Source organism: Drosophila suzukii, chromosome X (genome assembly GCF_043229965.1).
Source record: "Drosophila suzukii chromosome X, CBGP_Dsuzu_IsoJpt1.0, whole genome shotgun sequence".
Taxonomy (NCBI): Eukaryota; Metazoa; Arthropoda; class Insecta; order Diptera; family Drosophilidae; genus Drosophila; species Drosophila suzukii.
The window spans coordinates 19,566,191-19,583,321 of NC_092084.1; the positions used below are offsets into that span (position 1 = coordinate 19,566,191).

General features: G+C 39.1%; 1 protein-coding gene and 1 long non-coding RNA gene across 2 annotated transcripts; one reads left to right on the forward strand and one right to left on the reverse strand.

The window, feature by feature from the left end:
• Positions 1-1,036: 1,036 nt before the first annotated feature.
• drd (drop dead) lies at positions 1,037-16,876 on the reverse strand. The gene is made up of 9 exons (XM_017068667.4): positions 16,223-16,876; positions 10,302-10,448; positions 7,731-7,990; positions 3,956-4,244; positions 3,138-3,483; positions 2,713-3,075; positions 2,009-2,325; positions 1,799-1,947; positions 1,037-1,733 (listed from the first exon to the last, which is right to left on the reverse strand). The coding sequence occupies exons 1-9, from the start codon at positions 16,602-16,604 to the stop codon at positions 1,509-1,511; spliced, it is 2,478 nt and encodes an 825-aa protein (XP_016924156.2). The 5' UTR covers positions 16,605-16,876; the 3' UTR covers positions 1,037-1,508.
• Positions 2,371-6,865, forward strand: LOC139353481 (uncharacterized). Its single transcript, XR_011604777.1, has 3 exons — positions 2,371-2,385; positions 2,462-3,094; positions 3,949-6,865. It is a non-coding gene; the product is annotated as an uncharacterized lncRNA (long non-coding RNA).
• Positions 16,877-17,131: the final 255 nt, after the last annotated feature.

The window sequence follows — 17,131 nt, forward strand, 5'->3', positions numbered from 1 at the left end:
TAAAATGATACATTGTGTTTAATTGTAAAATCTTATAAACTAGGTATCCATAATGATTCTCCAAAAAATGTTGATAGTTAGGCAGGCAATGTGTTTGAGTTCCATTTCAACCAACAGAATTATATTATAGTCCATTCAGGGGCTGTTTATAAAATGAATACAGAAGAGATCTATTCTATATACTATATATATATATATATATATATATATATATAGTATATAGGCTTGTAGATAATATTAACGCTCATTTTTGAAATAAACCAAAGTCGAGTCCAATAGGAAATAACACCAATTAAAGTAAATAAAATAATTCAGAAGACTAGCAATTAGTTCAGCAATACGAGAAATCCAAATTTTATCATATTCTCTGCGGCCTTAATTTATAAATACTAAATTGAGCTTTAAGATTAACGTTTAAAATTTGAAAGGTTCGCTACTTTTAAAGTCGTTTGTTAGAATATATCAAAGTCATACCTTATGCTAATCTAGTTCCTTCTAAAGAATTGCAATGAACAGATGTCATTATACCTAAAAATCAATCATTACATTTCGTAAAGGCTTGTTATAGCAAATTGTTTTTAGGCGTTTTTGGCTGTTATATAGTTATAAGTAGTAGGTTAAGGAGCCATTCTTTAATTGTCAACAGACAAAATTGGCAAAATTTTGATAAACCTAATAACTTTTTTAGCATTTATAGCTCTTGGTATTTGTTAAAGGCACTCGAAGATTATTAATAGTTTTCTAGAAAGATGTTGTTTTTTTAGAATGTTTTTGACTTATAATAGAATAATACGGAGGTTAACATAAGAACCAATGGTCTGTTGCGGAATTTTCGGTCTTACAGTTCTAAAAAATTGATCGTGGCGTTTTTCTTCTAGTACCGGTAAACCTTTACCAGTTTTAAGATATAACCAACTTGAGCTTCTCAAACTTTAACTGGCTTTTGCTTACAACTTCCAGAGGTTCTTCGACTGTATGTTCTGAACTTGAATATTGCATACTTTGAGGAAACAATATAAACAAACAAAGCTAAAGGTTTTGTAACATATTTATATGATTTATTATTAAATTACCATTAAAAAAAACTTACATTCGACCTCGCTTAAGGTAACGTAAGTAATCTAAAAAAAACAAGGGCTCCGAGAGTCTCAGTCTGGGGTCCCAATATCTTGATATACATATAGGGGTCCAGCAGTGACTTCCTCTCGAAGCCCGGTTTAGCAAGCAAGATAATATCGTACATCAAGCAGTGATTGATTGGTTTATGACTACGAATCGGTTCGGTTCTTATTTGTCGCTCGATTTGACTAACAGTACAATTTACAATGTATAAAGCGTTCCACTAAAACTAAGGGCGGGAATTCTTGGGATTCGGGCGGGATGGACGGATTGGATGGGAAACATTGGGGATATGGGGATCTTGGGAGTTTCGCTGGGGTTACTAAACATATTGCCACTAAATGCTAAGACATTTACAAGTTACATAGCTAAGAAAGAGTGTGTCCAGACTAATCGGAGTGTGGATGCGATTTGAGGAGGGCAGTGCTGCTGGGCTTTGAGGCTAATGTTGTCGCATCCTGGCTTTCCGTCCCAGAAGCCGGTCTATCCTTCGTCACCTTCGCAGGAGTGGGTCTCTTGATGAGCAGCTTCTTCAGGTTCTGGAAGGGCGCATCGAAGAGCACCGTCAGGGCCACGGAGGCCAGGAAGATCGAAATGAATTCGTTGGTATCGAGCTGGGGTGAGTATAAAATATCATTAGCAAAGGTTCTGGAAGAAATCTATCCTATATAACACTCACAATAATCGAAACAAAGTTGTAGTAGTGGTGAATGTGACGCCTTCGACCGACATTGAAGAAGAACACGGGGAACTGCGTCAGGTAAATGGCATACGAGAGCTTTGTGGACACCTGGAAACCGCGCCAGGCAAACAGCTTCGTCAGTTTATCTGGTTGGAGAGGATCGTATTAGTTTCAAGATATCAAAACCAAGGGAAGTCAAGGACCCACTTGTATATCCATTATGGGAGACAAACACAATCCACGAGAAGAACAGACACCAGGCGATCGGCGCAAAGGCGGCGTATATGGCGGCATGAGTGGAGTTGTACACGTAGTTGATGTCCCCCATGGGTGCGGGTCCCAGGAGCGAGGCCAGGACACAGACGGTGGCCACCAGCCATCCCAGTCGCAGCTGCAGGCTGCTCAACTTGGCGTTCTGGTACTTGCGCAGCACATAGCCCAGCAGAATGCCCATGATGTACACCGTGGAGCGGTGGGGCGGGAACGAGTACATGTAGTCGGCGGTACGGAACAGGCGCTGAATGCTGGGAAGATTATAATAATAGGGTATTAGCTGAAGTATCCCTAATCGAATGTCTTAAAAAGTAAATATTTTTCTTCCTTTTAAGAAATCATTACTGAACTATAAAGTATCTAATGGGTTATGATTGCGTGTTCTAGATTAAGGACCTTCATAACTCCTACCTATAAAAAAATAACTGATTATAACTGGGAGAGCTTCTATATATCACTGCTTGATCTGAAGAATTCGCGTTTATATACTAAAGGAAGGGAAAGGCTCATGCTAAAGAATTCGCGTTTCGAACAATAAATTGAGTTAAGCCATATACACTTGTATGTAAACTATGGTATACAATGTTATTCCATTAAAAGGTAACCTATCTTATCTCGTTCTCTTTTTGTAAACTTACTTGGTGCCAAAGTAGATATAGTTGGACAGCTGGTTGACAATCGTTGTGTAGTACCTAGCCGCCGTTCCCACGGTGCAGAGGAGCAGAAGGGTGAAGAGACCCCGTCTGGGCCACCGCCAAAGTCCCAGGATGAGCACTGGGGCCACCGCAAAGAGTTCCGTGTCGATGCCCAGATGGTGCGTGTGGGTCAGGCACATCTCGCTGAAACCGAAGTAGTTGTGGATGAAGAGCAGATTGCGCCACCAGTTCTTCTTGCAGATGTCCGCATGGTGGCCCACCACCAGGTTCCACTGAGGTCCACTGCCCCACAGGGGTAGCACATACGTGCAGAAGAGGATCAAGGCGGCCAGAGGCGGAACAATCCTAAAGAGGGTGAAATAAGGTTCGTAAAAATAATCATATCACACATTGCAATATTTTCTTACCTCATTAGCCGGCTAATGTACTCGTTCTTCAGCCGGATGGGTTGCTGCTTCATGAGGCGACCGAACAGCGAGTAGGCCGTGAGCATTCCACTGAAGAGTAGGAAGGGATCTGTGTACAGGGAGGCAGCTCGTCCAATGACCGTCCAGGGCTGACCTAGACTCTCCGACATGGCCGTGCGGTTGTTGTACGGATTGAAGAACATGGCCATCGACTTGTGCGAAAAGATCAGCATGATGGCGTTCAGGAAACGAATGCCATGGACAGCCTCAATGTCCCCGGGAGCACTACTCGTGCTAAACAACCAGCGCAGGTTTTTATCCAACGAAAAGGCCGTGAACCAGGCGTCTAGAAATTTATTCGATATTAGTCTTTTTCAAATCGGCAAAACAAAAATATTTTATATTATATTATAATGATCGTCAGAATTGGACGATTTAAGGAAATCATGATGATTATAAATGGTATATCGGATTCGTTTTTAAACTTCATCTTAATTGAGGCAGGGTCCTTTGCTTTAAGCAAAATAAATACTGATTGTCATAAGAATTCCTTTAAAAACATAAAACAATAACAAATATTTCTTCTCTAACTTAAATTGTCTTTAACTCGAATTTTTACTTTGCAAATGGAGGCTAAATTGTAGTTCTATATCAATAATATAGGTATATCAGAACATATAGCAAGGTATGAGAACCCAAGTATATAGAGCAGGTGATAGCTCATTTAGGTTTTATTTTATCTGTATCCTCTATTAAATAATACTTTAATAGTTATGAAATATATTAATATTTTGTAATATTTATATTTAAGAACTCACTCTGCTTGGCCTGCGACTTGGTGGATCGGTCGTAGATGGTGGACAGGATCGCCACGGAGAGCACGAGGAGGAAGAAGCGCACCGCCCAGGTGGTGTTCCGGTCCCAGGGCCGCTGGTCCCGCACCTGGCACATCTGGGGCTCCACGCGGACGTTGAAGGTGATGCCCGTGGCGGTGGTCTGGTTGGCCAGGTACTCGGCCACACTGTACTCCACATCCCGGGCTGAGCAGCCGGAGGGGACGCAGAGGCCCCAGTTGATCAGCGAGTAGCGGGGCACTCGGTGACCCGGCTGGAATTACAAAATATAGAACGGATCAGAGCGGATCGGCCGGTTAGCGATAAGCGGGTAATGACGCAGGAGTGCTCCCCCGTCCACCAGGTTAATCGAATGATGAATTAACGAGGTCTGTGACCTCTGGTCATCAGTAAACAATGACTAGTTGAACGGGATTCCGGGCAATTCAATTAAGCCAGGTCGCGTTTGTTCCAATTATTCACTTACTTGCTAGGTTTACAATTACAATTGATCAATCTGTTCTAATCAAAACGATCTTTTAACGGCAAGTCGCTTGTTCACACGGGGCTCTCAATTATTACCCTTATTAATGGGTTGCTGATTTCGCATACCAATGAAGAGTATTAAAAGCGATGTTATACATAACATATATAAATAAGAAATATTAAAGAACTTGTTGATAATATTTAAATAATGTATAATGTATTTAGAAACCGTTCCAAAGCAATACAAATTGTTGAGTTTTCTTCAATTTAAAGCCTGAACGGAAAACTTATTGATTTTCAAAAGATTTTTGATAAAACAAAACATTTGACCCTTAAAAAAATGCGAAAATTTGTCAAAAAATAATTTTTCCCAAAAGTGATGCAGATCATTAGAATAGAAGGCAAGCTGTCCAAAACTGTAGGTCCTATAGCTGTACTCCTTGATTTGGCTGAGCTACGATTCAAAAACCCCAAAAAAAAAGAGTTTTTTTGACTAAAATCTGAAATTTAAAAAATCATGATGTCACCCCTTAAAAAAATGCAAAAATTGGCCAAAAAATAAATTTCTCCAGAAGTGATGCAGATCGTTAGGATCGGAAGATGGCTTCTCAAAACAGTCGGTCCTACAGCTGTACTATTTGATTTGGCTGAGCTACGATCGAAAAACCCCAAAAAAAAGAGTTTTTTTGACTAAAATCCGAAATCCAAAAAGTCATGATAATGACTAAAAAATATGCAAAAATTGGCCAAAAAAAAAATTTCTCCAGAAGTGATGCAGATCGTTAGGATAGGAAGCAAGCTGTCCAAAACAGTCGGTCATACAGCTGTACTCCTTGATTTGGTTGAGCTACGATCGAAAAAACCCAAAAAAAAAGGTTTTTTGACTAAAATCTGAAATTCAAAAAAAATCCTAATGTGAACCCTTAAAAAAATGCAAAAATTGGTCAAAAAATAAATTTCCTAAGAAGTGATGCAGATCGTTAGGATAGGAATCAAGCTGTCAAAAACAGTCGGTCCTACAGCTGTACTCCTTGATTTGGCTGAGCTACGATTGAAAAACCACAAACAAATTTGTTTTTTTTACTAAAATCTGAAATCCAAAAAATCCTGATGTGAACCCATAAAAAAGTGTAAAAATTGGTCAAAAAATAAATTTTCCCAGAAGTGATACAGATCGTTAGCATAGGAAGCAAGCTGTCCAAAACAGTTGGTCCTATAGCTGTACTCCTGAAAAACCTCAATAAAATGTGTTTTTTTACTAAAATCTGAAATCCAAAAAATCCTGAATTAAGTTTCTAGGGCTTACTCCATAAAAATATCATAAATCCAGAGTTGCCGCCAACAAACCTGCAAGCCTGAAAAGATTTTAGCTAATCTAGTTGGCCTTAGCAAACTCACATGACATTTGAAAGCACTTGAAAATATTTCCTTTGACGAAGGACAAGAAATTTAACGACTTGGACAGTCTGCTTAAGGAACTTCGATTGGAGGTGGTACCGCTTGTGGCGTTATCATAGACCTGGTTTACGGTAAGTTGAAGCCCGAAAGTGAAGACAAAGATTTTTTGAGTGATTTGCTTCAGCTTTGGCAAGGGACAAACTGGTGAAGTCTAAACGCTTCGTCACGCTGGCGAACCTTCCCAACGTGGATGCCGAGGATCTCGAGATGGTGCAGCTGGAGAGGACCGACGAGCTGATGAGGAGCCAGCAGGGGCTGGAGTGCGAGCCGAGGACCGATGCTGCCCACCTGGCACCTCTGTCACGTGGTCCTGATGACCGACTTAAAGGACAAGGGCCCTGAACAGCCCCAAGCGAATCCGAGGATGGGAGTGCTATCCATACCAGTCACACCTGCTGCTGCCGTCCCAGATCTTAACAACTCCAGCTCCAGATCTAACATTCTGCGTTTTGTTTCTAGTCCTGACACCCCAAAATCCCAACTTTGTGGTCTCTGATCTCCGGACCCACCGTTTAACCTTCAGGGATGCTTTCAATAACTCCTGGTTCTGCCAGCGGAAGACCTTTGATTATAGGCTATAGGCTATACCCATTATTCAAAGGTCTTCGTGGGCAGTCCCAGGAGTACTTGAAAGTATTTCAGAGGGTTTAACGGTGGGTCGAGGGATTGGGAACCTCACTGGTCGGATTTGTGGGGTGCTAGGAGTAGTAACGAAACGCAAAGCGATCTTCGACTACTTCCGCTGCTGGCCCTCTAGGAGGCACTACCCTGGTCTTCAAAAAGCCACGTATCCAGAAAAAAATTATCAAGAATGAGCAGACTATGAACGAAACCTTAAGCCACACCTAAAATATTATATTTGTTAAAACATATCTCTTGTAATTTATTTGCTAATCCAAAGTCAGTTTTGTCATCTCATGATTGTTATTAAATAAATATAAGTTAAAGTAATTACCGAATATATGGAGGATCAAAGTTTTATACACTTTACTTGTAGATAGTAAATTTATTTTTCGGCACAAAACCTTATATAAAAAGTTTTATGTGTTGAAGGTGCGATCGTCACTATATATTTTGCCTCGTTAAGAGCTGTTCTTGTTTAATATATAAAAGTCTCCTGCGCTCACCGTCCAGGTGCGCTTCGTCACTACGTGCACCACAATGATAATGACATAAGTGAATAAATCACAACAAGCAATTTATATTTAAATGTTTTTTTCTTCGTGTAAAGATCCGTATATTATCCGTCCGGTTGTCCGATTTCTGGGTTCACTGGCCGAGCTCCGCTTAGAGCTTCGATTTCTGCGCTGTGATTTGTGATTTGCATTTTGCGGCCATCTATCGCGTTTCATTATTTTGCTTTGCTTTCCGTTGGCACTTTTCGTCTTTGGTCAAGTTCAATGTCGAAGCCGAACGTTTTAGCGGCCCAATGTTAATCAATCTATTTGGCCAGATTAAAACTTTCACATACACCATCAAAGAGTTATGAAAAAAACAAACACATTTTTGGGAATGCTGGGGCTTGAACTAAGTTAATAGAGACAAGCCTACATACTTAAATTGTAATCTTAATTGTTTCTTAAGTCATTTTGAAAATATTAAGATTGGGAATATCCCAAAATAATTTAGTAACCAATTTTTCAGTAAAAACTTACAAAATATATTCAATAAAAAAATTTTTTAACTCATTTTGTTCGTGAAATACATCAAATTCTGTGAGCTCCAGTGATTCATTTGCCACACTTGCCATCCCGATCACGTGCTCCATTAAAGGAACTTTATTATCTTTTACTTTAGTTTATATTTGGTTACTCACGTCGTTGAACTCGCTTTTGAAAGGCCCATGTGATTGGATCAGCTTAAAGAAACTCTGCAATCGCTTTGAATTGTGTGGAAGAACTGGCTGAGCATAGGCCAAGCAATACTGGCCCCGGATAATGGAGTCCTCATCCTGATCCTTGGCCACATCCTCATCCTTCATCCGCTGTTGAATCCCCAAGCACTGATCAAAGTCGCCGGGTTGATTGATGTTGCCATTCAAAATGCCCGAGTTCAATTTGCCACTGGCATCGTGCACTGTTTATATATTGATAATAATAATAAATTAAAAAAGGGTAATTGTAATAATATAAGGCATAGTCTTGTGACCCTCATATATTTCATTTATCCATATATTTAGCTTGAAATGATTAAGTCGCTTAAAAACTCTGCCTAAAACCAGTCTGCATAATTTATTTATTTAATTTATTTTGCTGTTTCAGTTCTAAAAATAGCGATTATCGGTTTATATGCAAATTTATTTTCAAATTCTTTCAATAAGGCCGGCTTTTATTTTGTTTAAAGTAAGTCAGAACCATTGGCTCTTCAGTTCTGATAGTAAACAAAAAAAATGTTGTTCTCTTCATCAAATTAATGTCAATAAACTTGAGATAAATTAGCATATTTTTTTATGAGTTTCTTGATAACGTTGATTGTTGAAAAGTAGTAAAGGGTTAGGAATTTCCAATTAAGGCAAACTTTATAATACGTACTATCCAAAGAATACATGAATATTAAATAGGTTTAGTTCTAAGGATCACCTGATTTCTATTGCTTTATTTATAGCATCATTTATTATCACCAACTATAATAAAATAGTGATCATTTAATTTCTCAATCTTTGTTTACAAGATATAAAATACAAGCATTGATTAACACATACTTAGTATAAAAGTCAAAATGCGAAACCCATTATAAACTTAAAGATCTTCATGTTTCGACCTTTTTAATTCATTCGGAGATTCCTCGAATAGCTGAAAGTGTGATCCATTCACGTTTCGCTTTCGGGTCTCCGGTTGAAGGTGGGTGTTTTGATGGGGGTATGGGGCAGTGGGCGGTGGGCAGTGGTGACCTTGACTGTGATCGCAACTCGTAGTGTTTCTCGTTCTGATTCTAAGCCTCTGCCGACGACGACGTTGCGGTCTTTTGTGTCAAGTTCGCGTTCGCTGTTGCAATTGCAATCGCTATTTTCGCTCATGTTTGCAATTTTGCTGCTCTTGGCTGGAAATTCGCTAGATGCAACTGGCATTGCCACATGGTCGGCTATCTGAGAGTGAGTATTAGTGTGAATGTGGGTAAAGTTCGACGATTGGCCTTCACTTTAGATCACACACAGCTGCAGTCACAGTGCCGGACAAAATTATGAGTCACTTACTTCCTAAACTATTCGAAATATTCGGAAAATTACACTCAGATAAACAGAAACTACTTACTCGCAGGTAAAATAGAAATTTATGCTTATAATATCTTATTTATAAAAATTAACAATTAAGAATTTACTAAGCATTTGGATTTCTTTAAAGTTTTTTGTGGTCACTTAAGACAAAGAACCATTCTAAGGATAAAGGTTGTAGCTTCACTGGGCCAAACTCTGTATTGATTCTTAAAATTTTTACAAGAATTATCTGTAACATCATATCATACTACATAGGAATTTGATATGAGTGCTGATATCATATCATATAATACCATATATCATAGCATATCATATCATTTCAAATCATATCATATCATATCATCTCATATCATCTCATATCATCTCATATCACATCATATCATATCATATCATACACTATCATATCATATCATATCATATCATATCATTTCATTTCATATTATATCATATCATATCATATCATATCATATCATATCATATCATATATCATATCATATCATATCAAAATATCATATCATATCAAAATATCATATCATCTCATGTCACATCATATCATATCATATCCAAATCATAAACATGCACATTTCCTATTAAAAATATATAGTATTTAAGAAAAATACTTTTTAAAAAGTGAACACAAGTTGAATATCTGATAAGCTATCATTTTGGATCTAGTTTCAAAAATAAATACAGTTTTAAGGGTTTTCGCTTTGAGTATACCAAATCGTTTGAATGTATTCCAAAAATTGCTTCAAAAAAAAAGGTTTAAAAAAATGTAATCATGTTCTCGTGTACTATTAACTTGTCGATAACTGTATCAATTGATGCATTTGACTTTGGGGTCTTTCGATTCATGTCGACTCGTCTGGCGGTCACGTCGAAGTCAGCGGCGACTGCGACTGCAGCTTCACCTGCTGAAACTGCCAGTTGGCAATGACTCGAATTCGAGAATTCGCCGAACGTCCCCCGACTGGTTCTTTGGTTCTACGGCTCTCCGGTTCTATGGGTCTACGGGTCCGCCTATCAGGCATCCATCCAGCCAACCATCCACTTGCAGAACTAGAACCCCAGCCGACTTCTGTTGGCCAATTTGTTGGCTGTCATGGGGCGACCTTGCAGTTGCCCCCACCACCTCTCGATTCAAGTTTGTTTACTTGGCTTTTGTATACTCACTCTTCAGAGCCCACAGATCGAAGTTGTCCAAGGCGTTAAGAAACTGATGCATCTGCCGACGACAAAGCGGCGAGGCATCCGGATTTCTGGCGGAATCGAATGGTTGCGTAATCGCCAGAAAACGCTTTCCAATGTTGTACAAGTAAGCTGGAATAAGAAAAGACTTATATAATAAAGTTTACATTAAAAAGTAAAATATAAATATATATATTTATATTTTTATAATAAATCTAATAACATTGCTTTGTATTTTTTAATATTTCCTAATATCACAAAGAAGTAAAATAAGCTCCAATCAATGTTTTTTATAAACAATATTGTATTGCAGTATCTTAAAGTTATTTGAACTAAATTCAATCCGCTTAGTTAATTTACCGATAATATTTAAAGTGGGCAGTTAAGTAAATTATAGTGAACTGCAATATCTAAAACTGCCCACACAGATATCATATCTTTGCCATTTATGAATCTAATATGTTATTTTGTAACATTAACCAAATGACCCCGTTTAAGTTAAACCATTTTCTTGTTAAAATTGTTGCACTAAAATAAAGGAGGTTCGACTTTGCGTCAATAATAGCACTCGTTGTTAAAATAACCTCTGATTCACTGTAACCCAAATAAGCAAACGTAGTTGCAAGCCAGCCGAGCCATAAAATTATTATTCATATTTACAAGCAAACTCTAACCCGTGATCATCAAATATAAATACTTTTCTAACGGCTCGGAAAAACACTTAAGTCTCAGTGGATACTTTTGTGCTGTAATATGAACAATCATCATAACCAAAATTACAATGTATCGGAAACATAAAATTGCTCTGTACTAAAAAGATCGGTTATAAGTAGTCATCGTTATACATTTTGGATAGTTTTTGTGTTATGTCATATACCAAATGAGTACAGGATATTGTAAATGGAGCTTAAATATCGTTAATGCTGGCTCATTTTTGACTATTATTAATTTGATTGAAATTACACAGCAAGAATTAAAGAAACTATGCATGATGTAAGCCCATAATAATTTATTGACTTGCATATTGTTTTAAGTTTAGAAAATTATAAAAATTTAATGAAATAACAAACATGTTCAATAAAGCTTGGAGTGGTAAGTGGGAATTATTGACCATTATTTGTATTTTAAATAATTTGGAAATTGATATACAGCTTGGAGTGGTAGGGGGAATTATTGACCATTATTTATATTTTAAATAATTTGGAAATTGATATGGGGTCTATAAACATGTTTTGGTTCAAAAATACTTTAGTTATTACAATCTGTTTCATTTGGGAGTAAAATTGTAAGCATTTATTTTACAAAAAGTTTCAGGCTCTTTGAATATACAATAACCTTTTTCTACATTTTATTCCAACAAAGATTGATATATTTGTTTTTTTTTATAGGTGTATATACTGATCAATAATCATGTTCCCTCAAAATGGGATCTGTTTCGGTTGCAGGCCATTTGTGCCCTATAAGGCAGACAATATGCACATGTGGACACCAAATTGGACAAGGTCAGGCCCCTGGGCACGTGGCTATTGGAAACAGGAAGTCGGCCAAGCAGCCATTCATTCAGATCTAAGATGGATAATGAGGCGCCGCCATTTAGCCAAAAAGAAGAAAGAATAGCTAGAGGGTTGGATGAACATCCCCTGGATCTGGGAGAGCTACCAAGTCTGATACCAAATCCCGTCTTCATCAGCATGCCAAAGCTGTCCGTCGATCCGATTAACATTTTTCATTATCATGGCGCGGCTGTCGTCGGTCACTTTTTATGCTAGGTAGCTCTGATTTCGAATGCCGATCGCGTGGTTCCAGCCATCGAACATCGATATATCAGTCGCCGCCTGCATCCGTCTTTTAGGGGCGTAGAAGGGGGATCGCTTAGGGGCTCGAAAGGGGGTTGGGGAATGGGGATCTCTGGGCAGTCCCCAAAGTGCTAAAATGCGTCAGACTGCGACGAGATCCGACTGTCGAGTGCCCACCTGTCGTCATATTCTATCTATACGGTCGGCCCGAACTAAATTTGGAAAACTTGCCAGCGTTACGGAGACGAGGAAGAATGGCGGAGAATTCTACGCCCGCTCCGATCAATTGTCAGTCCCGGCATGAAGATGGTGGCAACAATGGCAGCCGTGCGAAACATTTACAACCGGCTCGGTTCGGTTCCCTTAGCTCATTAGCATCGCAAATTATGAAGATTCTGAGGCATTGATATGACAAAACAGATCTTTAGGATAGTTCGTAAGTGTCGTGAGCGTTGGTAACTCCCTTGAAATACGATTCCACCACGGGGAGTGAATTCCAATGTGCTAGGAAACATGTGGTTGGTTTTTGCATTCGGCCTTATATCACTCAAGCTAAATATATGATTACAATAATAATATTACCAACATTTTTGTTTTCAGGACTACAAAACTCCAGGGAACACAAACATCATATAAATTAAATAGATATACTAAAAATATAATTTTACAGGATCGTAAACAGCAAGATCGTAATAATACAAAGCGAAATAAATAGAGAACTTAAAATATTATTTTACAGGAACATAAACAGCAAGATCCTAATGGTACAAAGCGAACCCTCCAACGAACTATTATGCAATATAATGCCTATCCATAAAAAGTTTTGGGGAATGGCAAATTGAAAGCAATGGCGGGTTTTATGAACCCCTAGACCCAATTATAACCCAAGCCAACGCATGATCGTAAATACCGAACAATAAAACCCAACTCGATCTACTGTTTCTCCAGCGAAATGAAAAGTAAAATCGCTAGTGAGAAAATGCCAACTCGAAGATATGCTAAATGGCGGGCAGAGAATTTGTAATGTGCTAGTGCCATGTGTAAAACAAGAATCGCACTTTGGACCGGGCCAACAAGTGGCAACTGGCTGCCAGTTGGCGGCTTAATTAACCGTCTATCTCAGCTGAGTGTGCGTTTCGTATTCGTCTCTGACCCACTTGGCCGAGTTGCTAACTGAAAACTAAAAACTGAAAACTGAACAGTACCGAGTCGGCCAAAAGCCAAGAGCCAAATAACCGAACCGGCAGCTGGACTCGCGAATGTTGGCCAATATTCCTGGCCAACAAATCCTTGCGCAATCCTTGGCGCTGCGAATTACCCAAGAGCGTTCTAGTTAGTGGATCTGGTTTCGATTTTTATTTTTTTTTTTTGTATTTTGTTACCGGCCAACCAGAATCGCATCGGTTGTAATGGCCAATTGTGTCGGTGAATGGGCCATAAATGACTCGGGGGGTTTTGCGGCTGCTTGGCTTTGATTTGTGTACCCATATATTAGCCCATATCTGTTTACCATTATAGATCTCGATTGATAGTGCACAATGGGCCGGGCTTGTTTGCCAAAACAATTTCATGTTGCCAATTAGCGGCGGACAAGCTCGCAAAAACCATCTATTTATTTGCACCGCCGCTGGAAACAATCGAAACAAATCGATCTCCACTTGTCACTTTGTTCTCGTTAACATTTTGCCAGCCACTGCAATGCGATCACGATCGACTTCGTCCCCGGGTGAACGCTGTTTTGTTTGTTTGCCCAGCTTACACTGAGAAAATTTAAAGGGTTCTTTTGTTAAAATAACAATTTAATATAGGAAATATAAAAAAAAAAATTGGCTCTTTGGCTTTAAGACTTTTTAATATATTTAAGTGTTTGAAATCTTTAAGAATTCATAATATAATAAAGTTGTCAATATAAATATAGGTACTTTAAATATTTTTTAAGTACAAAATAAAAACGCAATTACCTTAAAATAAGCATTATAGAATTAATATTTAATTTCAATTTAATGTTGATATTTATTCCACTTCCATTTTCATTGCAAATGAATATAATGTTTTAGAACGATAGGATTTTACCATATCAAGCAATAAAGTTTCTTAAAACTATGCAACTCAACTATGAATCAATTTAAATTTCCCATTTATTTTTCCATTTAAGTACTTTTTAAGTCCATTAATTTTCTTCAGTGCATCACATCTCAACTTTACTGGGCTTTAAAGTCAATATTTACCAAGTCAATTGGCAGTTTAACTTCGTACCTCCGGTGGAAAAACAGCTTGTTGAACTGACCAATTTGCCACCGTTTCGAAGTTCTTGCTATCTTAACGGGTTAGATATCTTAACCTTTTCGTGGACGACTCATCATCGCTGTCATTTCCATTTGCATTTCCATCACCATCATCATTAGGTAAGACTTTTCGCGATTAGCGTGATTTTTTTTTTTATTGGGCGGATAGGGGGTAACATGTTTTGCGTTTTATGACAGGCCTTTAACGGTACTTGGGGCCTGGTCAAGTGGTCGCGCACTTATAGATGGATGATGGGTTCGAGATATGGCATATGCACATTCGCAGGCGCGACAATAAGCACAACAGCAACAAATCAGCGACAACCTCTCGCGAAGATCGATTACAAACAAACCAGCCACAAAGTGGGCAAAAAACCGAAACCGAAACCAAAAACCACTTAAGCTGGGTCGGCGACTGGGCTGGGCCCCTAGGTTTTTTATTATTCTATGCGCCGTTTTTGGGGAGGTACGACTACGATTTTGATGGGAGGAACATCTTCATTGGACATAACACTCAGAATTGGCGCTGTTAAAACGATATTCGTTACGCTTTGGCACTTTGGAGTACTCGTGCGGAAGTGTATTGGCATTACGTTGGGAAATTGTGACGATACTTGATGATATAGGGGGTAAAAATCTGTTAATCGGTTACGATATTCGTTACGATTTTTCTTACGATATTCGACCGTATTACTGTAATATATTTTCTCAGGGGTATCAGTTTAATTGAACCTTAAATTATGTAAATTATTAGACTAAGTATTATACGATATTTGCTACAGATTCATATATCGACGTTACGATATTCAAATCCCTTACCGAAAAAGACGCGCAAAATGTATTACTTTTATTTTTGATGAAACAATTATAAGTATTTTACGATATTAGTTACGATATAAAATACGATATTCGACTTAAGTGCTGGAAACCCCGACCTTATCGCGTTTGTTTCCGTAGAATTTCATTTTCACCAGAAAACAAGCCTAAACGAACTAATATAAAATGAAAACAATTTAAATCGATGAGATAATACAAGTATGACAAAATGCGCTTTAATACAATATCTACCAAGTGCGAAAAGTAAATAACGTAACGATAAATAAATACTAAATTGAGCTACTGAATTATGTGAAGATGCTGCTTAGCAATTAAGATAATTACTTCTGTAATTTAAGGCGATAACAGTTGAAACAATTATATGGGCAAAACCTCCAAATTTCTGAGTGTCGCTTACGTGAGACGCGACCTTATCACATTATGCAGAGCAAAATGCAATTAAATACAAAGAAAAAATTGTTTCGTTTACGTGAGACTTCGCACATTGCCTTGACTTGGCCACTTTCGGCTCCAAGGAACCAGCGAATATCGACTGTCTGGTAATCCCCGCCTAATCATTCCGAGAGGTCCTAACTTTTAGTGCAAATATTTGCACCGGAAAAGAAAATAAAGGTCCAACAAGGCCGAACCTTTTAACAAGAATAAGTGAGTAACAAAAGGCGAGACATGGGATTAGATAAGCGGAGATTTTTAGCTGATTTTCGGGATGGGCCCAACAAATAGCCGGAAGTGGCCAAATAGGTGCGTCATTGGGGGTGATCAAGACCTGGCCAAAAAACGCAGCAAACGAGCAATTGATTTTGATTTGACGCACGCGCCTCTTATGCAATCACCAACTGTGGGTCTATGGGTCAATCGAAATCGAAATACCCATTACAATTGCAGAAATCGCCGATGGATTGGAGCGTAATGCCCAAGGCCTCGGTGTGGGCGGCGTGAGAAAGTTCGGACGATAATGGATCGGTAATGGATCGGGCACTTGACTTACCCCTTTCATCCTCCTCCACCTGATCGTCCTCCTCATCGGCTATCGAAACCCGTTCCATCTGGTGTATTGTGTAGTTTCCAGGCGGTGTGGTGTGTAGTTGGCTCAGATTAGCCGTCTGATATTCCAGAATCGTGGTGGTGGCATCGTCGGGAAACAACTTGAGGCTATAGTTAACCTTATCCTCGAAGATCGAGGCTATTTTGCTCTCCAGCTTGTCGGCGGACACATCGCCAGAATCGGAGGCGGAACTCGCTCCGGCCAGAAGATTATCGCCCAGATTGCAGTTGTCCTTGAGATTGCAGGTGGGCTGCACCACCCCCTCGAGTGCCAGAGGGCCACAGGCAATGGTGGCCAACAGCAGGGTCAAAATACCCACAGACATCCTGTCAGGGATCCTTGATCCTAATCAACTTTCTATGTCGCTCAGTATTTTTCAGTTCTCTGGCACATAATCACACAAAAAACACATTCAGCAAGTACCAAAGGATGCAAAGAACACCAGAAAAAAATTATTATCTATGGATTAGGCTTTGAAAAATATTCAAATATCGAAAGATGTAACTCCGACGATCGGTGATTATTTCGTATCGTTTGTTCAGCGTTCAGCGAATTAAATTAAGCGACCGCCAAGACGAAACATTCAACGTCAACTGATTGTCCAAATGCCGCCGAGCATACGAAGACCGCTCAGGTTCGGCGGTTCGGTGGTTCGGTGGATCGGTGGTTGGGTGGTTCGGCGGATCGGCGGATCAGCGGTTCGGGGGCCTAAACTGGGGGGTCTCGATGTATAGGTCAGTATCTGTGAGCCGTCGTATATCTGTGTTAGCCACAGACCGAATTTCAAAACCAAATGCATGCCGAATTTTGAGCGAATGCGACTGCTACTTTAGCGATTCCGATTCCGATTCC

Coding starts and splice junctions, on each gene's coding strand:
- drd (XM_017068667.4), bottom strand. CDS start 16,604: ATGTCTGTGGGTATTTTGACCCTGCTGTTGGCCACCATTGCCTGTGGC. Junction 3,484..3,955: donor CAAGTCGCAGGCCAAGCAGA/GTGAGTTCTTAA, acceptor ATAAATTTCTAG/ACGCCTGGTTCACGGCCTTT. Junction 3,076..3,137: donor TACATTAGCCGGCTAATGAG/GTAAGAAAATAT, acceptor CACCCTCTTTAG/GATTGTTCCGCCTCTGGCCG.